The sequence below is a fragment of the Chroicocephalus ridibundus genome, chromosome 9, assembly GCF_963924245.1.
Source record: "Chroicocephalus ridibundus chromosome 9, bChrRid1.1, whole genome shotgun sequence".
Taxonomy (NCBI): domain Eukaryota; kingdom Metazoa; phylum Chordata; class Aves; order Charadriiformes; family Laridae; genus Chroicocephalus; species Chroicocephalus ridibundus.
This window is the reverse complement of record NC_086292.1, coordinates 34,728,068-34,752,738: the sequence shown is the minus strand read 5'-3', so window position 1 is coordinate 34,752,738 and position 24,671 is coordinate 34,728,068. Positions and strand designations below refer to the sequence as shown.

The 24,671-nt window shown below is 37.8% G+C and overlaps 1 protein-coding gene across 8 annotated transcripts in view; it reads left to right on the top strand.

The window, feature by feature from the left end:
• Nucleotides 1-251: 251 nt before the first annotated feature.
• Nucleotides 252-24,671, top strand: part of CGNL1 (cingulin like 1) — a 67,824-nt gene continuing 43,404 nt past the window's right edge. For 4 of the 8 annotated variants that reach the window (XM_063346149.1, XM_063346147.1, XM_063346142.1 and 1 more), the window contains exons 1-7: nt 252-392; nt 17,078-18,677; nt 19,204-19,298; nt 20,326-20,419; nt 21,439-21,540; nt 22,261-22,409; nt 22,927-23,062. In XM_063346149.1, coding sequence (XP_063202219.1) covers nt 17,097-18,677; nt 19,204-19,298; nt 20,326-20,419; nt 21,439-21,540; nt 22,261-22,409; nt 22,927-23,062 — 2,157 coding nt within the window. In that variant the 5' untranslated portion in view covers nt 252-392; nt 17,078-17,096. Of the gene's footprint in view, nt 393-16,082; nt 16,220-17,077; nt 18,678-19,203; nt 19,299-20,325; nt 20,420-21,438; nt 21,541-22,260; nt 22,410-22,926; nt 23,063-24,671 lie in introns of all 8 variants that reach the window. The other 4 variants (XM_063346145.1, XM_063346143.1, XM_063346148.1 and 1 more) reach the window with 4 other exon arrangements.

The following is a 24,671-nucleotide window of genomic DNA, read 5'->3' as shown; positions in this document are numbered from 1 at the left end:
TCTTCAGAGGACCGCTCCAGCCACCCCCTCTCGCCCTGGCACCCTTCGCCACAGGCTGAGCGAAGGAGGAGCTGGGCGTTTTCCCCTCAGTTTGCCGTTTACAGGCGCCTGTCGGGGGTGGGGGGGGGCTCCAGCCTGAGGAGACGGCGCGCGCCGCGCCCCCCCTCAGGGAGCCTAAGGGCCGCGGGCGGGAAAGCGCCCCCCGCTCACCTGAGGGAGCGCCCCCCGCCTGGCTCCTCCCCGGCAGGGCCCGGGCCCGGCCCCGGCACCCCCCTCCCCCGCTGGAGGGGGCGGGCAGTCCGCCCTCAGCTCCGGTGGCGAGCGCGGCTGGCGGCGAGAGCGGCGCGGAGGTGAGGGGGATCCCCCTCAGAGGGCGAGGCGGCTCGGGACGGGTGAGGAGAGCGGCGGCGGACGGTGGCGACGGGACGTCTGGGAGTCGAGGGTGGGGGGCACCACGTCGCCTACATCGCCCTGACGAGATGGCCGGGCGGGTGCAGGGCGGTGGGTCTGACCTGCCGGGAGCGCGGTGGGCACAGGGCGACGTCGCCGTGTGGTGCCGCTGGGGCTGCCGGGGCTGTGGAGATGGCTCCCCGCGCCGAGGCGCCCTGGGTCGCCGTCTTTCCTCCTCCATCTCGCTCCGTTAAACACGCTCCTTTCCAAAGGCCAAGGACGCCGAGTCCTCCCGGGCGTGAGGAGGGAACAACGCGGCTATCCCCGCGCGGGGAGGCCGGCGGAGCGTTGGTCGTGCCGGGGCAGGCCTTCCCCCGAGCGCTCCTCGGGGCTGCGCTGGCGAGCGGCGGCTCCGCCGCCCCCGGGGCGGGCGCGCTGAACGGCGGAGAGGGGAGCGCTGCCAGCGGAGGGGAGAGGGAGTTGCCGGGAAAACAGACTCCGTTAAAATCTGTAAATTTCTTAGTTTTCTCTCGCGGTTGTAAAGAGCGGGGGCTCTTTTACCCGAGTGCGTGTGGCGGCGGCGGCTGCCCCGCAGCGGGGGTTGGTTTCAGGTGAGCTCGCAGTGCCGGGGCCGCTGAAGGCCGGGCGCCCCCCGGGGCCGGGAGCCCTGGGCGGGACGGCGGGGAGCGCCCCCCCACCGCCCCCCAGCACCCCGGGAACGCGGAGCGTCGGGGGCGCCGCGGCCGGCGGCCCGCAGGCATTCCTCCGGGGATTCCTGGCATTCCTGAGCTGAGGGCACTCTGACTTCTTCATCTCCCTTTTATTCCACGAATTAGCGAAAGGGTGTGTCCACATTGTGTGTGTTCTTTTCCATGGGAAAAGCTCAGAATGGCAGTTCAGCCATTTATTCTTTTTCCCAATTAACTTTGCATCTGATATAATTTATATCCCTGCCATATGATGACAACTTTATGGGGAGATCAGTGCTGCCATAAAACTTTTGTGGTGAGTTTGGATTAGCATCTGCAGTTGTTACATACAGATGTATGTACAACATACTGTATAAGAGTAGTTGTTACATACAGCTTTTATCTTTCTCCTGTTTTTCTCTTTAGCATGTAAATACTTTTGAAAAATCACTGCAATGTAGTCTGAATAATTATCAAAGTAGTAATAGTGGAAACCTATCCTTGAAAGTTGTTTTTTTTTATCTGAATATCTACACTGTGTTTAACTTGCGGGCATTCATATAAAATGAATCCTGTAGATGAATCAGAAACCCCCTAGGACATATGAATTTGATAAATTTAGTGTCTGATCCTCATTCTGACAGCTGACTGTCACATGTCTTATAATTAAGGATGTCGTTATAAAGTTGGTTTCAACAAAACTGTAAAACTTATAAAAATATAATTAAAATGGCAAAACCAAACTGCTGATTACTTTTTCAAGGTGCTTTGCAGCAACTTGTTTGAGTAGTTATATTTTCTAGAAATGCCATTGTAATTGAATTGTCTCATTTTTTCTCGTTAGACCCAGAATAAATTAGCTTATACTTACAGTATATACTAAGCCACATGTGGTTACTGCTGATTGATATAAAAGTATGCCAAGTTGCTATAAGCTTTTTTTTTTTTTAATAATTAGTGTGTTAGTTTGAACTCTGGTCTTTTGAGAAAAGATTATAAATGGAAATGAAAATTTTTCATACAGTATTGGAATGTACCATTAGTAGTGTAGCAAGCAGCATGTTTTACAAAGGAGATGAAGTTTGTTGTATTGTGAAAGGCAATTATACTGCTTTTTATTGTATGTTATTAATTTTGAGAGTTAGCTATACTTTTTAAACAGAAAACTCCGTAAAATTATAAAGCAACATTTCTAACTTTTATTAAAAATTTTCTTAGGATATTAAGCTAATCTTCCACATAAGAGAAAATAATTGTTATTACTAGAATTTTTTTTCATTTTAATATTCACATCAATTTTTTTTAAATATATCTGAGCTAAAAAAAATGCAGTGCTTCAAATAAAGTATCTTATAAAGGGACCGATATTTTTACATATATGTATTTACATTTTAGAGATGTTTTTAAAAGGTATTAATCATTGGAAAAGAATTCCTAGTTGATGTATGTACACCTTGAGTTGCAACTGACGTTAACCGTTTCCAAATTCCACTTCAGTGCAAATACACACTAGAAAGGATTATTTTAGCAAATGTCAGTAACGTTATGACAGTAATGAAAAGGGGGGGCTTATCATTCCTAACCTCTTTAATTACAGAATTTGTGGTGTTATTCCAAAGAGCCTGTCTTCTCCGTGGCTGTATCACACAACTGTTTTTATTCTCAGTATCTGACTTAGTTGTGTTTTGCTTTTAAATCTAATAAATGACATGACTGCTTAGGCTGCCTGAATTGCTTCCAAGCAAACCAGCTTATTTTAATTTCTGTTAATTGCATTATTAGATCTCACTGTCACTAGTAAAATGTCTGAGAATGCGCTTAGGTTCCCCTGACAGGGTCTGTATGTGGCATGTGAAATTTAAGTGACTGCAAAAATGGTCTGTGGTGTTTCCTGTGTAAGGAATTTTACCTCAATAAAAGGATTACAAAGCTGAAAAAAAGAACTGGTGACAGTATTCTGTTCCTTCTTCTGGTTTACCTTGTGTAATAGGAAGTTGATCTTTCTGGGAGTATTGGTGAAACTGGTTTGTCTAGGCTCTGCAATGTCATCTGAAATGTGTAGGTGAAATGGCATAACCTCAAACTTGAATTTTTAAATATTTTGTCACGGAGCTATGCGAGATGAACATATGTGCAAGGAGTTTATTCCACATGGACCATAGTGGGCAGGTTATTATTTGCAAATAGCTACTTAAGTATTTTGAGGTCAAATAATTCTGCTGATGTCAGAAATTAAACAAAAGTAGACCAGCACAGTTTCATTCTGCAGCCTGCTGTTTCACCTTTTCTGCTTTTTGAAATCATAGTGACGACGATGATGCCATTATTATCTGGCCTTTTTTACTGTGTTGATAACCTGAAAATATGGGTATTAATATCAAGCGCGTGAGCCTGATGATGTAAAACAATGTTCAGCCTATGGCAGTGTCTACCTGTGTTGATAGAGGGGAACTGTCAACAATCTGGTCAAGATTACTGATGCTTATAGATTTCTGAGAAATGGCAATGAATGCTAAGATAATGGGCCATTTTTCCCACTTTCGTACTCTCTCTATGCAACTCTGAACAGCAGCAGAAATAATGGAGCTACCTACTGCCCATGTATGCAGATAAAGCAGACTTAAAAAATTTGTGTCTTCTTTCTTTTGTCTGCCCTACTTCTCCTTCCTTTTTTGGGGTAGGAGGAGGTTATCTTCTACCTGATCAGTTCAGTGAGCCAGGCTTTATAAAGAACTACATCTTTACAACATAGAGATTAACATCTTTGGCTTGAATGGCCAGGATGAGGTGAAGATGTTAGGATTTCTCCAGTTTTGTTGCTAGGTTTCAACAAACTGCACACTGAGGAAGATGGTACTGACTGGATGTGTCCTCAACTTTGGTTTGGCAGTTTACAGGGTTTTTTAAAATGTCTTGAATGCTGTGTTGGTATAGAATCATAGGGTTGGAAGGGACCTTTGGAGATCATCTAATCCAACCCCCCTGCCACAGCAGGGTCTGTTAGGATGTGCAAAACCCCAAAAAAGTTGGTTTTGTCATTTCTGTCCTTACCTGTCAAAAGAATAGAGAATCCTCCCACTATGAATGCTACGTTACCAGCTTATTGTGTGGTGGAAGGTACTTCATGTGTTCATGGAGTATTTATTCCAGGCATGTTTACCTGGAAATGTTAACACATTTCAGAAACTGCTTTGGCCTTGACTCTCTGAGTAGAGTTGAATCTAAATGGTAATGTTTTTCATTATAACCAAGTATGAAAATGTAATGTTTAAACCTGAGAAATAACGTGTTAGGAATGCATGTGCTAAAGATTTAGTGAAGTGGTAGTCATGGAGTCACCACTGTTTGGGATTAGAGCTCAGTGTATTTGCTGTGACCTTGTGCCATCTCTGCCAACAGAGCTGGCAGCCTCCTTGAAGTTTATCCAAAGGCGTATAACCTTCTGTTTTATGTGAAATAGAGCGGATGACAAAATCCATAGCCAAACATTTTAAGTACATAGTATAGTTTTTCCATCAATGCCTCTAATTTTTTAGCCAAACAAACTCTGGTTTAAATTAAATGGATCCATTTTTTGCATTAACCAGATTGACAGTATCAGATGAAAAATTAATATGCTATAATAGCCTTTTCACATTCTACTTGATTTTGGTAAAGACAGAGAATAATGAGGAATAAAGGTGACTGGAGAAATGTCTCAGAAAGCACTTTGATTTAAAGAAAATATCAGGGAGGTTGGTAAGCCTGGAAGATGGCTCAATTATTACCACAACAGCTCTTTTCTGTGAGGGTTTCCAGGCATGCTACGAGTATTCCTACCATTCAGAGAGCTGCGTGACTCTCAGCAGTCTAAGCGTGACAAGAGTTTGACTCCAAGCATTTGCAGAAGTTTGTAATTTTTTAGTTATATGCACATTACACACACAATTTTAACGTAGCTAAAATGTCAATGTGGAAACTATGTAAGTACATTATGAAAGGGAGACTTACTTGCTAGGTTGCCTGTGCTTACACACTCATATGCCTCTGTGTCTATGTATTTCTGTGTATGTGTACATAAAGTCTCACAGACACTTATAGAAACCTTCTAAGTAATTACCAGCCATTAGGAATGTTTCAACTCTATTTTAAATTCTATTGAAAGAGATCTCTTAAGAGCTGTTAGGGTTTATTAGAATGGAAGATGTATTTTACGTACATAAAACCCCTCAAAAGTGGGTAATGATTTTTCATCTATTTCAACATAAAGCATAACGCAGAAGTGGCAGGTAAATTTTGAGCTTTTGTATAGGGATGGGGGAACGTTTTCAGTGATGTCAGTCAAACTCTGAATATTTTGTTAGGCCTTGTTGAAACTGGTAATGAGTTGGGGTATGCCTTCATACGGTCATTTGCACACCTTTAGCTGATATATGCAGGGACAAATGTTCATCAGTAGCAGCCTTTATTTACAAGAACAATTGGCATGTAATGTTACATTATAATTCCACAAACGCTTCAAGCCTCATAAAGAGGGAGCCCTACATCTCTCATTTCCCCCCAGTAATTGTGCTATTCTAGCGTGAAGGTGAGAAGAGTGGCAGCTTGTGGGAGCTGGTTAAACCTGTGCTCAGTGTATGAGCAGGGTCCACGCCAGGCAGCTTTGGCTGCACAGGCTTCATAAGCCCTCTTAAGTGATGCATCTCCTGGTGAGCAGTCCTTTCCTCTGGAGTTATCTGGCCTCTTTATTCTCTACTCAGCTCTGTCTCTCAGACTGAGCATGATGATATCATCTTGTTGTCTCGTGGTGGCTGGGCTCAGGGCCCGCAGTTCTGACTGGGTATTTAAATTTTAAAATGCATGGTTGAGTTAGTTGAAAGAAACTAGATGGGTGCAAAGCCAAGTGTTTAAAGAATACAATGTAATTAAGATGAAGTTTAACAATAGAAAAATGGGAGCAGTAACCAGCTTGAATACACATGAAGCTGTGGCCTTATGTTGGCTGTGTAAATACAACTCCTGAAGTCTATTTTACATGTCGTTTTCGTACTTAAATACTTGCATCTCCATAGAGGTTAACCCTTTTCTGTGTGTCTTCATATAGATGAGACTTTAGTCTCTGCATGCAATTGTACTCATATAGCTCATCCTTAATTTTATTTAGGAATAAACTATACTTACATAATCAAGGTTATGCTGGTTGCATCTGTGGTGTTGCTGTAACTGTAATTTCTGTAGACAAGATTATATATTTGTAGGGTGGGAATACTGAAAGCCAAGGAATAATTTTTGGAGGAGGGGAACTATAAGAAAGGCAGGTATTGCTTTTGCAGAAGAGAAAAGCCGTTTCCATGAGAGGTGACATGATAAGAGAATGACTAAGACAAAGAGACTCCAGCAAAGGCTTGTAGAACATCTCTTATCACACAGACAAAAGGACAAACTGATTCATACTGGATTAGTGTCTAGAAGGGTAGTTCAAACATTTAACCAGGGCTAATGACATTGAGCAATTTTTTTACCAAAAAGGAAAGAAATAAACTAGTCAGATAATCCCTTTAGGTGTAGCATAAAGAGAAGTAAACAGAGGCAGGATATCCGGGAAGAATTTTATGTGCCTCGGACAGACTGTGAACCCTGGAGTACCTAACCAATGGGAGACGGGAGGGAAAAATTCGGCTGGGATTAGGAAATAAAAAGGTGCGTTTCAAGAACTGAAAGGGTGCCTACTTGCTAGGTCACCCACTCTTGCAAGAACGTGAATAAAAATGTACTTCTCAGAGGATTCTGCCTGAGCCGATTTCATTCGGACTGGAACTTATTTCTCACAGGAACCTTATTTATTTATTGATTTTAGATAATAATATAAATAATTCTGTGTTCTTGAAGCACTGGCAAAACTTTTTAACAAAGGTTGCCCTAAGTCTGTTTCCATTTCTTTGAGAGACTCTTTATTTTAACAAACTTGAGATTTTTACCAGAGCCTCTAAAAACATGAACAGGATACTGTCTTCTATTTAAACAATAATTATATCATTGGGGTGTATTAAGAAAATTTCCTTTGGAACAAAATGCAATATTTCTACCACTGACAATTGGAGGAAAATGTAGAGAAACAACATAGAATCTCTTGTGGAGTGAGCGTAACCATATCAGATATTTGGATACAAACCAGCTATTGTATTTGAAATCACAAACTGCTTTTAGAATCTCTTAAGTATCCTTGTGTCACTCAGCTGTTGTTTCTGTCAATACTAGAACAGATACATTTAGAATTTGATAAACTAGAAGAGAGTATGTAAAATAAAATTTCCTCTTTGTGACTTTATTAGCTTTTTTTTTTTTTTTAACCTTATCCTTTGCAAGTTGTCATAAAAATGAGGGAAAATTGAGTATGGTCATATCACATGTATATAATTAAGTCTGAGATAAGTATTTATAAGGTTTTGTTGTTTGCTTGCTTTTTGTATTTGAAGTTTATAAATGTTAATTGTACTGCAATGGTGTCAAGATAATTAAAGTGCAAGTAGATAACCCCAGCAGACCACATTCTGTGTTAGGGGCAAAAAAGAGCTTGTACAGGTGTATATGAGCCTGTGTGGGAGAAGAAACAGTATAGTGGTATAAGTACACATATGCAGGTATTGGTGTCCACATAAAGCTCGTACCAACGTAAGTATTAATAAACAAATGTAACTCTCCATCTTCATCCAGTGACTTAACTAGTATCACAGTATACAGGACCTGGGACTAGTTGAGACAGATGACACGAATTAGTTACTTGGAACTGTGTTTCAGATACAGGTTGACTTCTGTTTTAGCATATTTTTAATGTGCTTTTTGTCTCTGATTCCCTTTTGTTTGTCATTTGTCGGAATCTGGAAATTAATTACGTCAAGAGAGAAAAAGAGAGTTTTTTAATAATGATACAAAATATTTATTGCAGTGGTATTAGTTTAGAATATTACATGATAAATTTGGCAGTTTCTTTATATTTTTATCATTAACAAAAATGAAGGCTTTAATTTCCACTTGGTAAGCAAGGTTAGTAGGTCATGCCATATTTCCTCTGAGGATAAAGCCTGTAAAATTATGACTACGTGAATTCATACATAGCAGGTTAAGAAAATGGGATATATATTATATACTTGTCTTCAGTCAAACTTCGACAATTTATGAGACCTGAGGATCTGCCAAAATGTCTTGTTGTTGACTTAACAGCCATTGAAGCAGATTTCCCATTTGAAAAAAAAAAAAAAAAACAAAACAACAACCCAACAAAACCTGCTAGTTGTCACACAGCTCAAGCATTTGGCTGATCTGTCACATACTTTCATAGGAGACTAACAAGATGTTTTACATTTGAGACACTGAGACTTCCTCACACACAACATTTTTCAGCCAGCGGGAGTATGAACTAAGCCGGAAGCAGGCAAACAGTATCTTTTGCTCTAACTGCTGTTAATGGTTCCCTCTTCTTACATTCTTTATTAAATACTGTTCTATTCCTCAAACCTGGACACCTTGAAAGGGTGACTATTAATATTCTGTTTTCTTGGCTGAGCATCTGAAAGGTTGTTTAATATTTGGGCAGAACTGAAACTGAAGTCCTCATCTCTAAGGCAGCAAATCCAGACACATCCTCTTTGCTATACTGCGTTTCAGGAGAAATTGATAAAATTATGTGTGTAATCCATGCTAACCTAAGCATGTCTGTCTGCTTCCACTAACAATTATGGAAGAAAAGTGTTATTTGGAATATTCATCCTGCAGGAAATTATAACTTGTCATCCCTAAACTGCCGTCTGAAATCAGAACAGAGAATGATATTTTTCACAGAACAAAAATGAAAGTAATTGATTCAGAAATGTTGAAAATACTACTAAAAGGTATTACTGTGATGGCATGCTTCCTTCTGTCCTTAGACTCCTCTATGGGTCAGCGCTCCTGGCTGGACTTCATTTTTCATTATGCACTCAAAGCTATATGACTACCATATTTAATCACAACTTGGTCAAAGGAAAACAAAACAAAACAAAACCCAACGATGCTGCATTTAGGAAGGCACAGACCAACGTGGCTCCTAGTGCAGAGGCTGGAATTACTGCTTTCAAAGCAGGCTTGAGTGACCCACTTGCAGTGTGGGTGTGCAGTCTGCCAGCATTTGCTTTTCTACATGGGCACCATGCACACCTTGGACTGGCAATAGGTATGAATTTCATTGCAGGTAACAATGCAGTGTTGGGTGTGCAGTCCTGGGACTATAATAGAATGCAGCAGATCAAAACCTGGTCCTTGTCTTTTACACTGCACCAGTTAGTAATATAGATGCATGCAGGGACTGCATTAGGATTGTATCTAAGGTGGTGGATTGGATCTAGTACTAAGTTTACAAATGGCTTGTGCAGTTCATTTATTTGTAGTGTTTTCAGAAGAAAATAAATTGCTATCTTACTCTTTATGAAATATGTAAGGTTAATTCTGCCTATAATAATAGGTCAGGCCTGTCTTGGAGGCTGAAGAGAGACCTCGATTTGGTCTTCTGTCTGTGATACCAAGCATAAGTCTTTGTGGTGTAACACTGGTGTATGGACTTGGGAATAATATATGCCATATGGCTTAGGTTCCCAGCAACTCATGAATTTTTTTCAAGCATAGAATTTTTCACAGTCTCTTTCATTACAACAGGTAGGAAGAAGAGGTGGGACATGAAGCTTTTGGCTGCTTTCAAAGGGAATGAATATTTTAAAACCCAGTGGTCTGTTTTCCAGTTCTTCATTTGAAGAAATTTTAGTTAGGTTTTTGATGCTGACATGAAAAAAGCTGACCAATAATAAAATAAATCCCTCTTGGGGTAATTTCCCTCCCCCTCCCACCCCACTGCTGCCTGGAGAGAGCCTGCATATGCTGAATTATGACATAATATATTGTAGAAAATCCTCTGCATAGGCCTTTTGAAAGTTCTGAATTTTGACCACTAGACAGGGAGTGGCAGTTTACAGACAGTACAGGGACAAGAAGAAATTGCTGTGGAGGTTTTACTGTGTTCTGTAACTATCATAATTTTCTTTCTAATAATTGTGAGGAATGACTGCCAGATATGATACAATTTTATAGACACAAAAAATATACCTCAAGTAGGAAAAAAATATTAAATGTGGATAAGGAATCTACTGGTCAGATGGCAAACTTGTTGTTTCAGATGTCTTTCTGTTGCTGGGCAGTGTCAGTTTGCTCTTACATTAGATTTACTGTCCCTTTTTACAGTCCCATATCTGGAACATTAAAATTTCACTTTTCTCCCTTCTGCTGTCCTGTAAGCAGGAGATCAAGTAAACTCACCTACCCCAGAGATATCTTCCATATAGACTGAAAGGGACAGCAACCCAGGCCCGTTTGCCTTTTGCAGAAGCCTCAGATTGCTGGTAGGATTGACAGTGATGAAGTTTCCCCTCATGCTTTTATGTTTATGAGATTGTGTTCCACCAAGTGTAAAAACATTACAGTTTTGGTCTTTCCATGAATTATCCTGTCTGCTTCCTTTTCTTTACCCTCACAGTATGTAAGTTTTCCTTCCTCTTCTCTCCTAAAGTTATTTCCTGTCTTTTTTTCCATAGCACTGTTATTTATTATTGACCTAACACCCACTTTGTCTTCATGTGATATTGCTGGTACTTTCTGAATAGTCAGCTGCACAGAGAATCCATTATTTAGCTTGGAGAGCAAGCTTGGTGTTACGTAAAGCTGGAGGACAAATTTCATAGTTCCTTCCTGGCATTTTGCTGTGCATGTGTGAAAAATCTGGAGTAAACATCCATAAACTGTAATATCCTTCTTTTTTGAAAAAAGGCAGTGATTAGATAGTATGGGTAGTGACTGTTTTTTTGTATAGTGAGAAAATTTGGGAATAACTTCCATGGTATCAAATGTAATTTGATAAGTTAGCCTTTAATAGCTTGAAATTTTCAGAATTCTAAAAGTTCATGCCTCCGAAGGGCAGATAATGTGGTATGCCCTAATCTTCCTGTAATGAAAATTCTTCATTTTATTTAGTCTTAGGAGTCTCAGGATTATGATACTGAATATGAGGGAGTTCCTGTTTTTCTATCATCAAGACAGCCAGGGAGGAGTTCTAGTGCCATAGGAAAAGTCTGATCCTTTTTATTTTTCCATATTCTTTCACTAGATGTATGCAAAATGAGCATACACGTAATATGAGGCAATACCTGTGAAGGAGCCGTGGCTCTTTAAGGAGGGCAGGGAACATATCCACTGGTGGGACAGTGTGTCCCCACACATGCTGGTCAGCATCTCTGCCTGTATTCCATATCTCAGGAGCCCCGTCTGTCCAGTGCAGCTGGTTGGCTCGCATGCTGGAAGCAGAAAGCGTGAGGTGCTTTATTGCAGATGGGTGGGCAGGGTACAGAAGAACAAGCTTGATATGCAGAGCATGGCATTTAACAGGGTTGGGAAGGTGGTTTTTTTTGATAAATCTGTCTTGTAGATTTGGCTAAAGAACTGAAATGGATGAGTGGACACAATTTCATGCCTTTGTGATGCTGTAATGTTAGGAAGGCTGCAGAGCTGCTGAAAAGAACAGCCATGTCTGGCACATGAGTATGTTTCTCAAAGACACTCTTTTCTGCTCATGTTGGCAGGGAGACCGATCAGGGTTCCAAATTACAGGGGTTTTCTTTTTTGTAAGGTGGGTCTCAAATAGCTCCTGGTAGCTAGCTTTAAAATAGCTGTGAAAGGAAATGTTTTGGAGGCATTCTAAAATAAAAAAGTTTTTGACCTGTTAAACCTTCACTATTCCTTTTTTGTGGTTCTTTGTAAAGTATCGTATCACCACTGAAGAGCAAACTGCTACAGAAGAACATGCAGAGTACTGGATTTTCAGACATGAGAACCTCTGCTGACAAGTTCTCTTCATAAACAAAAAAGTCACAGTTTCTATTTTTGGCAAAAATAAGTTGTTCAGAAAAATGAAACCACTTCTGAGTAATGATAAAATACGGGACTTTCATACCCACTGGAGGCCAGTATTTAAAGTGAGTGTTTAAACACGTTTATGAAGGCTTATTTTAAAAAGAAATCCCCAAACTCAAAGGTTCGAACAGCTTTGAGTGCCAATTTTGTTTGTTTGCAGAAGTTTTTAAAGGTTTCTGTCCCTGAAAATGGAGTTAAAACACAAATTTGGTTTGGAATTTTGTGATTGCCTCAAGCAGTCCAAGGCCATGTTGCTGCCAAAATAGGCGATCCCATCATTCCCTGGTGCCTGACTTGCTCATTTTTTTGCTGGATGAGTAAGGCCGGGTGGCTGTATGGCTGCTGGCTCACGAAAGGAGCAGGGAGGATTGTACAAGCCGAGATAACAGGGTGCTAGAGCTGTTGCTTTTGGGCTTAGTGTGTTATGGCCTACATTTTTTAAGTCAGTGGGTAACATACAACATTAAAGTGAAGTAAGCATCTTTCAAACCAACATATTTGGAACTTTTTTAAGAACTTGATCCTGTAGCCTGATGAAACTGAATGTGAATACACAGGGACTACACATATATAAAAAATAAAATAATTTATTAAAGTATTTATTTCTTATGTCCTGATTAATTTATATATGCTGTTGTGATAATATTTGCTTCACAAATAGGAGGTAAGAACTGATTTTATAAAATAATAGAATTTCTACCTAATTAAGAATTTATGCAGAATCATTGCTTCTGTTTTCTGAGAACTATATTTTTAAACTCCTCTGAGACAGCGAATAGAATTGCTAGCAAGACAGTATTATTTAAAATTAAAAGTATTAGTTTGGCAGAAAACCTGAAATTAGAATTTATATCACCCTTGTTTAAAAAAAAAGCTTCTCTTTTTTATGAGTAACTACAAGGAAACAACAAGCAGCTCCACAAATAGGGAGAATCTCTTCCTAACTACTATTAAAATATCTAACCTCTTTTTGTAAGCTTAAGAGTAAACAAAGTGTTCTGTCATAACATTTGAGGACTTCAGTGGACTTAAAGGATTAAAACTGGACAGTTGTATCTGTCAGTGCGTCCAGCTGTCAGCTCCTCCGCTGTATCAGATGTCAGAATTTCAGTCAGTAATAGTATGGAACACAGGGCTGACTGCATTTACCTGATTGTGCCAGTCTGCCAATTTTTGTGGCTGAGGTATATATTCAGCCATCAGAGTGTTCAGATGTTCTCAGTTTTGATGTGGTGATGTCCATCAGAGGAGTGGGGCAGACAGATGTGAGAGGAACAGCTTCAGACCTCTCATCTTAATCTATTGCTGTAAGCCTGCCAAAGGCTGAGATACCGACTACAACGTGTGTGTAGAAATATGACTGTAACTGTAATCGAACAATTAACATCATTAGAGATTTTAGGTTTTCAGCAGAAAGGCCTTGTGTGAGGAAAACCAGCAATGCTTTTTTTTTAATTCAAAAATGTTTACAATATTACAAAACCTGTGTTTTCGTGTATTGTAAAATAACTTTTTTATATTATGTAGTTCACGAGAGTATTATATGTTGTGGCTTGACACCCTATAAAATAGGAACTCTGAGTAAAGCCTATTTGAATGGTAAGGCCACCTGTCTTATTTTCTTGTGAAAGTAATGAGGATTTATATATATATATATTTTTCACAGTTCCAGAAAGAAAAAATATTTTATTTTAAAAAGTGTTTTAGCACTTTCATTTCTACAAGGTTTTATCCTTTTGTATAGTAAAACTAAGTGTTTTATTAGTATAATGCACATGAAGAAGACAAATAAATTTATTTCTTTATAGTTTTAGAGGCAAAGTAAATACATTAATGGTTAATTTAAGGTAGATTATTAACCTAAATACTCTCTCCACTATACACTAGGGGTTTTGATGTTTTGTGGTTGCTTTTTTGTGTTGTGGTGGTTTTTGATATTTTTTTTCTGGTTATTTAATATTTTTAGCAACTTTGCAACATGTTTGAAAGAGCAGCTTTTGCAGTCTCCCTGAATATGACGTATTGTAATTTATTGCTTATCTATTCTTTATGCTGATCGATTTGAATCCTTTTTTTCTAAGTTTTAGGTTTATTTTTATTGACCCCTTTTTCTTGTATTTGTTAAATGTTACCACTATTGGCAAATTCCGATGAACTTTACCCTTTTTATAGCTCTGATAATACATGCAGCTTTAAAGTGTAGTGTAAATTTTCATATACTAAGTAATTTGTCTAAATTTATTGTCACCATTTCTAATCTTGCCAGAATTGCTACTTGGAGACCCTTTTTAAAGACCCTTTTTAAAGATGCATTCACCTACTGCAGGTGCATGCTACCAACTATGTGTAAGTCATGGTGTTTTTTCACTTCCATGGTCACGTGCAAATATGGCATGAGTGATTTTAACTTACTCAAAGTAGTATCAGCACACTGTATTCTGCCAACTAGATTTCTTTTTTATAAAACTGGAGTTCTGAATCATTTGTATTTCCTGAAAGCATTAATTGTGACACTTTAAACGCTTGCTCTTTAGAAGACGTAGAATTATGTTGCTTTTTTCATGGGCTGTTTGAAGTCTCTTTGTTAGTAATTTTCAGTTACAAATTCATGTCTTTTTCCCTAGACAATCATGCAGATTTGATTTAGAAGTCTGAGAAACTTCATTTAATAATGTTAATTTTGCTAAAACTTGAAATTATTTAAATTTTATTATTTCATTACATACCCATAGTACTGACTTCAGATCATCAACATCATATAACCGTAATATAAAAATGGAAAGCATAAAAGCGTCAAAATGCTTACTTTATTTGAAAACAACTTTTAAACTTTAAAAATATTTCTTTTTTGTTGCCTTGAGCAAACAAAGAACAATTTTGAGATATTGATGAGTGTAGCTGGACCCACTCAACAGTTTGAAGAACAAAGTGGAGAGCCTGCTTTCTTTCCCACATCCAGCAACCATTCATTAGATTAGTGGAGTCTGGTTCCTTTATAGTGTATATTCTAAGTTACAACTCCCTGCAGTGCTCTCCCTTTTTCCTTCTTTGCTTTCTCAGCCACCATCAGTGCAGCTCAGAAGCTGATTTCAGCGCCCTGGGCAAAACCCACTAAATTAATGGAGATCTCTTCATTGATTCTGGGTGATTAGAATCAGCTTCTGATATTTTTACTTTGTCATTTTTGTCTTGGTTTATACATTGAAACAGTGTAATTAATGTGAGATGTTATAAGTGTTCAGAAAAGAAGGTAAAAAATTATGGGGAAATACATAGAATGGAGGCCCAAGATAATGAATGTATAGGTCCTTGCTGTTCCTTCCATTGATCTTGCTCCTTCATTTTTCCACTTCCCTTAGCATTCTCTGGCTCATCTTTGCTTTTCCCTTCTTCTGTTTCTCTTCCTATTCCAGAAAGTCTTAAATGTAGATCAAATTTGTAGTGTCTGTTTACTTCCCTTTACTAAGTGAATTTAACCCCTGAATTAATTTCTGGTTAATTTAACTAGTTCACCAAATCTTTTAATATTTAAGGAATTACTTTGACAGTAAGACAGCTTTTTTTTCTTCATTAAAATAATCATGTTGTATCTAGCGTTGCATTTAGAGAAAGATACGCTGATTCCTTCAGATGAAGTAAGCCTACTGTTGAGGAGGGACTGGAGTTGGGTTTTAGGGAGAGGAAGAGATTTTGAGGGGAGCTGTCCTGCTAGAAGGAAGGATTGTGTGGAAACTAACATACTATGAATACTGAGCCAAACTTTTTAATTCACTGTCAGGAAAAAATGATAATTCTGTTGTTGATTAGAATATCTGAGGGAGATGGTTCATGCTGAGATACACAGGAGTGGAACTGGGTGTAGAGGTTTATTTTTCCTGTTGTTTTGGTTTCCTCTTGATGATTATTCACCATCATTTAGTTATCTTGGTTTTGTCAGGCTTCAGTGATTACTCAACTCTCCAGCTCAGTTCAAAAGTTTATTCTCTGCAGGTTTTGCATCAGTCTGACACAGTCTTCTGTTCTGTTCTTTTATAGACACGGCTCTTACTGTCACTGCATTGCCTCTGCCACTAGACAGTTGGCTCATAATATGCAACAGATAGTAAAGTAAAACTACCCACAAAACCAGCTCTTACAGAAAGAAAGAATGGCATTTAACATTAAAAGCGCAGGTAGGGTTTAATTTATTGTTTTCTAGAACTGAAACAGTTTTGGCACATACAGGCATGGAGTTAGCATTCTGTTGCTTCTGAAAAAGGTACTCTCAGCCTTGGAAATACTAGCAGTATTTTTCCATTTCTCTTGCTCAGTATAGTACCTGTTTTAAAATAGCAACTGGAGTTTTCTGGAACAAGCCCACAATTGGAGGATTGTTAAATTAGTCTGTAGGAAAGTTTATTTTTAGGGATGACAATGAGATAATCAATTAAAGGGTTTATTTTCATATGTCTTTAGAAACAAACATTGAAAACCACGTACATAAAAGCACAAATCAAAGGCATAAGGTTATTGACCGTCCTTGCAGTGCTTTAGTTACCTAGAACTAACTGGTTGTGCTTTGTTCTCCTGGGCTTATGTTTAAATGTTAATATGCCTGGTACTAACTGCTGGCTATAAAATGATCATTGGTTGGTGAAGGATACAGTCTTTCAGTAAATATAGTGGAGATACCCAAAATAAAAGCTGCTTTGACTGAAAAAAATTGTACTAGAATTGATTATATTTGAAGTCATTTGATTCCAAAGCAACTGGCACCAATTCTGCGTAGGTAATATTAATTGTTATTTCTTAACATTTACAGTCATAACATAACCTTACATTTATCCAGAATCGGTCAGTCAGACATTTATCTTTGTGTCACAATGCATTCACTTTGCGCTTTGTGTAGCTTGTATGTTGATTTCTCTGCATATTACTGTTAGTCTTCATAGTCACATTGAATGGTGGAATAAAGTAATTAATGAAATAATCTAAAGTACTTAAAACAACAACTTAAAGCAATGACTTTTTAAAATTTTTCTTCTCTTCAGCTATAATCCTCTGATAATCATGGAGCCATATTTTGCTGGTTTTAAGCACGTGCAGCAGGACTATGAAGTCACTCTTGAACTCGCAAGTGAGGAGACTCAAAAAACTAGAAATGCACAAAATTCTAGGACGGGGTCTTACGGTGTCAGTATTAGAGTCCAAGGAATTGATGGACATCCTTACATAGTACTAAACAATACAGAAGGATGTTTGTCAGAAAATCCACCTCCTGGAAAAGAACAGCAGGTCATTTCTCAGAGTGTAAGCAAGCCAGCCACAGACTCCAATATTGCTTTTAAGTTGGAGGACAAAAACGGTGAACACCCAAAGTTTCCTGGAACACAGCACATGCAACCCTGTATGCTTAAAAGCCTAAAGATAACCAATCTGGATGAAGAGGAAAATGGAATATCAGATTTTAAAGATGGAACAATGAAATCCTCCAATTTGTTGAACTTTCAAAGACATCCTGAACTTTTGCAGCCTTATGATCCTGAAAAAAATAACTTGAACTTGGATAAATACCAGTCTGCTGTGTGCAGTAAATCTGAATCTTTTGCAGATGAAGATAAAACCGAAGCAAAGCCTTGGATTTCCTCATCTAAAGTAGTGTCCCTACAGAAAACAAATACACATCTTGCAGAGCCAACCAAAGCAAATTCAAAAAAGATACGTTTGAACAGATCAGTAGAAGACCAAAATAAGCAACTGTCAGATTGTTCCAGTAGCACGATCAGCCCCAATGAAGTGCGTGTTTCAGAATCATTTTCGTCTGCAGGAGGATCCCCATGTGTTAGTCCCACTGCTTACCCGGAGACAAGAAAACCTAGACCAGATGTTCTTCCCTTCCGCAGACAAGATTCAGCTGGGACGGTATTGGATGACTCACGAAGATCATCATCCTCATCAGCTACTCCCACTTCTGCAAATTCCTTATACAGATTTTTACTTGATGACCAAGAGTATGCCATCTATGCAGACAACGTTAATCGGCATGAAAACAGAAGATATATCCCATTTTTGCCTGGAACTGGCCGTGATATTGATACTGGTTCACTTCCAGGAGTGGATCAACTAATTGAAAAGTTTGATAAGAAAGTTGATCCTCACAGAAGAGGTAGGTCAGGAAAAAGGAATAGAATTCATCCAGATGATCGTAAAAGATCAAGAAGCGTTGATAGTGCCTTGTCATTAGGGCTTGATGTAAATTCAGATTATTTAGGTGAATTCAGTAAAAGCTTGGGTAAGTCAACAGAGCACTTGCTGAGACCATCTAAAGTTTGCCTTCACAAGCAGTTATCCAGAGATCAAAAGTCACCTTCGAAAGAGATAAAGATTTCTGCTCGAAGTATTGGAAAACTGCAAATGCCTGATAAAGACACTCAGAACAGCAATTTCAATTCTTTGCAGTACCATAAACAAAACGGAGCTGATGCTGAGAGCTTGATGTTTAGGTCATGTACACTCCCAGGACAGAATAAGAGGGAGGAAGTTAGAACAGTAACTTCTACTTTGTTGTTGCCAAACCGAATCACAATTCCACCTGATTCAGGAACCAAGAAGATTTCTGTAAAAACATTTTCATCCATCCCTAATATACAGGTAATTTTGAATTTACTTGTTGTGTTTTGCACTCTGGCATACTAAAACTGCCATATTGTTAAATGCATTTTTTGTGCTCTTCATTAGAACAAACTCCCATCACACAATACTTGCAAATGGGATAGCAGAGTTGTTCTGGAGAAATGTAAATACAGAAATTATTCCTGTAGTTGCAGGTATAGAAAACAGGGCTTGTAAAACAGTTTATTCTTGTATGGGTGAAAGAACATGGTGGGGACAAAGAAGATTATTGTAAGTGATGTTATGATGATTCTTAAACATAAATGCACAAAAGTAGAATGCTGAAATGTATGTAACTCCATGCAAAATTATGTTTTCTTTCTTTTGGTGTGGAGTATGCTTTCTTCTTGCACTAAGAGAAAACTCCAATGGATCTTTGTGAACTTTAGGTCCAGAGTTCATAATTTTTTTCATAATAGAATAGTATGGAGAACTTCAGTTGTCCAGGTTGTATTTACAACCCTCACAGGATTATATTTTTTGACATTTTATCTTGTCCTTCTAGGCAACTCCTGATCTCTTGAAAGGGCAGCAAGAACTTGCACAACAAACGAATGAAGAGACTGCTAAACAGATACTTTACAATTACTTAAAGGAAGGGTTAGTAAACAGAGTTAACTTTCGGAGAGGAGATTGTATTTTCTCAGTGTTTATTTTCTATTACATTTAAAATGCGAAACTATAAAATCAAAGCTATAACTAAATTAAATGTCTGTTTCATAATTCTGTATCTCAGCTGTGCCCTTTCAGGCATTATAGGATCTCAAAATACCCAGGCAATCAGGACTTGGGTAAGGTATTGTACAGGATTTGATTAAATGTACTTGATAGTTGTGAATTAGAGTATGTTTTGTCTTCAAAATACTTCTGGACTTAAACTTCATGCGATATGGAGTTCATCATACCTCATGGGAGTTTAAGCTTGTGGATTTTTTAAACAACAACAACAAAGTGTTATCTCTTAAGGTTTGACAGAAGCTGTCTTGTTGCTCTGCATTTAATCGTTTGTCCACCTGTAACTCTTCTACTTGGTATTTTCTAATGATAACTCATTGAAAGATGAAGGAAGGAGAAATGAATTAAAATATACATGATGCAGTTACGTTTCTTTATATTCCTGATGTAGCAGGTTCTGGGAGCTGTTGGAGTGCTATTTTATGGTGCAGTAGTCAGGACTTGAAAAACCTAATACTAATTATTTCTAATTTCACTATGTCTGAATAATATACATGCTGAATACATGTCTTTCCACAGCTATAGTTTTGTACAAGAGAGTTGCAATTAAAGAGTTCAATGATTTATTTGGGGGGGGCGAGGTGAAGGGGCTATGTGTTAAGAGTTTTAGTGGGTTTTTTGGTGTTCTTGTTTCTTTGGTGTATTTGGTTTGATGGTGTTTTTTGGGGTTTTTTTGTTTGTTTATTTTGGTTTTTTTTAGAAAACATTCCGAATATGCCTCTCTTTAAAGGTTTTAATGAAATCATAGTGAAGATAATTTCTGACTGGTTCATATTAGATTTTTTTCTTTTATGGTGATTTTCAGTAGTTTGGACACTCTGAATTTGTTTTGATGTTAACAAAATAGTACCTTTGATCATGTTGTTGCTTACTTATACTGTCTGTGTTTTAGAAGTGCTGATAATGACGATGCAACAAAGAGGAAAGTCAACTTAGTTTTTGAGAAAATTCAGACTTTAAAGTCAAGAGCTGCTGGAAGGACACAGGTAAACAATTTTTTAAGTTCCTTTGGCTTGTTTTATAGTGATAGAGTGTTCAAACAGGGCTTTAAAAGTTTGAGTCCCCTCACTGACTTCAATTAAACTATTCTTGTAGTTCCTCAGTACTATGGCTTAATTTTAATCATACATTGAGGTGATTTATGAGAAATCTTCATGTTAACAATTAAAAAAGAATGTAAAGGAGTCTACCGTGAGAGCTTCTACATTTTGCTTCTATGCTTAAGAAGGAGAGATATGCAAACTTAGCATAAATATCAAAAGGCTGTTGGATTGAAGAAAAAGGTAACATACGTAGCTTTAAAAAAATAATGGTGGACCATCTTCTCATTATAGTGATGGAAATAGATATACAAGTGAAGAGAGTTTTTTAATTTGTAATTTAGAAAAGCAGTAGTCTAGGATATTGTTTAAAAGCCATATTACAATAACAGCATTTGACGATCTGCCTACTGAAAAGTTTTTGTTTCCTGCTACGTGGTGCACTATTTTTTCATTTCTAAAGCAAAGTGAAGAAATGCCCAGTGCTGGCATAAGAAGGATTAAGTGATTACTTTTGATGATTATTTTGTCCTGGGCTATAATTAGTCAAAATGAAAATGTGAAACACATCTTAAGAAACTACCGAAAAACAGTGTTTGAAAATCTGTCTTGACATATGAGCATGAATTCTTTTGATGTCCATTTTGTGTAATTGGTGATATCTCAGTCAAATTTGGCCCCAAGTACTCATGATTTATTTCATGTGTTGCCTAATTTGAATTTTTCTTTAGGTTTGTGTTTTTTCTGTATTATTGGCAACATTCCTTGAGCAATTACCAAGAAGTTTTATGAAAATCAAATCATGGTTCCTTTGAAAACGTTAGCTTGGCTTGACCCATGTGAAAAGTCCCTGGTGAGCTCAGGCAGTTGATGCTACACTTTATTAGACTTGCTTTAGATTTTAAAAAACAATTGTCAAAGGACATCTTGGCTTTGTGGGAATATACATCTCTATTTAATTGCAGGTTTCAGATTCTTCAGCTGAAGTAAAAGCATTGGTGGAACAAAAAGCAGAGCTTGAAAGGAAAGTGGAAGAATTAGAGAAAAAACTGGATCTAGAAATTCGGGTAGGATACTTTGTTGTTATAAAACATTTGACTATTTCAAATATACTTTTCTAAGTAAGTGACAACTGATCAACCATCTGAATCTTTTTTGCTTCGTATTCTTTTTAATCCAGATATACCTGTGCTTTTACAGAAGACTTTTTATTTTAAGTGTAGTTGCTCATAGCATAATTACCCTCTTTAAGAAGTCTTTCTTAGTATTTGAGGAGTTTGGAGCAAAAATAAAATGTCAGGCATATGCACATAAAATTTCTTGGGTATCTTCAGAGGTAAATGTTAATCTGTCAACTGCAGTGAGATACATGTGCAGTGAGAGACAAACTGTATAACTCATTACCTGCTGTTTATTAGTTACAGCATTATTTTTGCAGTGCTGAATTCAAAGTAATTAAGTACAGCCACGCTCTGAAGACATGAGAAGGACAGCTTGGCTTCTTTCAGTTTGCATTTTGAGTCTATGATAAGAATCAGTATTCTTGAAACTGATTAGATAGTACTGAGGAGTCTTCAGTTCTCACATTTCTAATACAAATCAAAAAGCAGTGCTTTGTGTGCTTTAATAAACATTCCAAGCTTTTAATATTCATAAATTAATAAGCACTTCTACAAGTGAAAAATATCAAAGTCTTGAAATGGCTTCTTTCATACAATAAAAAAGAGCCTTTAATTTATTTATGTTTAGTTTAGTATCTTGCTTAACTTCTGGTGTACAAAATTCAGAATCAGCAAAATTCCAAAGAAGAGAGAGATGCTACACGGGCAAGCCTGAAAGATCTTCAGTTGCAACTTGATGAAAGTATATGTGAAAAAGAAGCCTTAAAAAAGCAGCTGGAAGAAAGCGAGAAGGAACTCAGAGAAAACCTAGAAGAGTGAGTTACTTCTAGAAAAGTTATTAATTGGAATTTGTACCTTTTCTTAAACCTTTTAGATTAAAAGTACCTGTGTCTTCAGAATATGTTAATGGCATTAGACAAGAGTGACATTTGTTATTGTAGGAAATGTTTCTACCATTTAAAAATGGCATGTTTTTGTACTATCTGGAAGGAAAAGAAAGATTGTTGAATTTACAGTCTTCCTCTTAGTGCAAATTGCTTTTTAATATTTCATGGTCATAATATATAATTCAGGTCTTTAAAATGTGGAAACACTCGAGTGCTTTAGTCAAGAATATAGTACCAGGTTTAAATCAAAATACAACTTTCCACTTACATATCTACTTAAAAGAGTTCTCATTTTTTACCCCTCTAACATTTCATTTTTCTGCCGTGTTGTATCCCATTCCCTTGTGGGGAATATGGGAATAGATACTTGTACCTTTTTAGTACTTGAAAGAACAAATTAGGGTTTCTACAAATTAAAAAATCCTGTCTAATTTTTCCTGATGAGGCTTTTTCAAGTGAAGATGGAGCAGGAGCAACACCAGACTGAGATCAGAGATCTTCAAGACCAGCTGTCTGAGATGCATGATGAACTGGATAACGCTAAACATACTGATGAAGGGGAGAAAGAGGTTCTGATTGAGGTTAGTTATAAAGTACCAGAAGAAGGATGACAAAATCAAAATAATTGCATAAAAAGTGGGAACCAAGATACATGTAGAAGAAATACATGCCTTAGCTTTTCCATTCTGTTAATCTAAAACAATATACCGTTATTAGGTGACCTAAGAAAGCATGTTATAATAACTACATTAACGGTAAATGGAATACAGAGTCTAAGTACCATTGTTTTACAGAATAGGAGAACAAATAGCATAATGGTTGAGGGACAGCTCAGTTATCCACTATTACCAGGTAATAATCACAGTCAGTTTTAATGATTAAATAGGAGTTTGGGTCAGAACAGGGAAGGTCAGTTTAAAGAAGGTGTACATACTAGCAAGGCCAGATGAGATTCATCTAAGAAAATGAAAAGAACTCACGAAAGCAATCTCTAAATTGTTGACCCCCTATTGACGGGACCAGGGAGACAAGAGATACAGTCTGAAGAGGAACAAAAGAGTTACGGGTTTTTTGTCACCTGGGGATGAGAGAGCAATTGATTATAGCCTGGTTATAGTAATATACTGATGATGAAATAGAGAAAATTGCTTATTAAATTTGTTGGTAAGGGTGTGTCAGTGCATAATGGTTCAAGAGGAAGATAAGAATTCAGAATTATCTTAATATTTGTAGTACCAAAACAAGTCACTTCTCTCAATCCTAGTGCAAAGAACTAGCTGAAGAAATGTAAGCTAAATGTTAAAATGCAAAACAGGGAGCAAAAGCATAGACAGTAGATCTCAGGAATATTAAAGATGTTTGTATGCAAGACATGCTGAGTGGAATAACTACCTTGTTTTGTGCAGATGAGATTTGATTACTCTCTTAAGTTACTGTCATAAACCTCAGGCACTGCAGAGATGAAAGTTGTACATAAGTAGGGGAATATCTGGGATGATGGTGATAGCATTGAAAAACATTACCTATGAAGAAGGACTTTAATCTGAATGGAGGAGTGAGGGAGGAGTCAAAAGCACATCTTATATAATGTTGCTATAATGGAGATAGTGGTCACTTTTTCTACGTTGTGTGGAGATAGAGTAAGAAATAAGAGATTTAGCTGCAGAGATTTGATTTGTTGGAAAACGTTTTCTATCAATATGGATAAAGAAACAGTGGAATATGGCTGTCTGAGGTGACAGTAGAATCACTTTCATTGTAGGTTTTTAAGGACAGAGGATGTACTGATCCTGCTTCAGTGCAGGGGAAGTTTGCATTCTTTTTGAAAGTGCGATTATTCACAGCTTGAGAAATACCGAATTAGATAATATTTAAAGATGTCCATTTTTGATTGTTGCTGTTGTTTTATTCTGTGTTTGTATACATAAGTGTGTGTGTTTATTCTTCATATTCACTGACTGTCCACTTCCTTCCCAGCAATTTGGAAAGGGGAAATGACTTCTAGGGGAAACATGGTGGGAGGAGGAAGGGTGTAAAGGCATGGACTCAGTTGGAAAGCACGTTTTGTCTTTAGCACTTGCAGAAGGAACTTTATTCTTCCCAGCAGAAAAGACAACAATGAATTATCATTGGGTTCACTTCTCTTGCAGTGTGGGAAACAAAAGGTTTTTCTTTGTTCCTGTCTGCCTC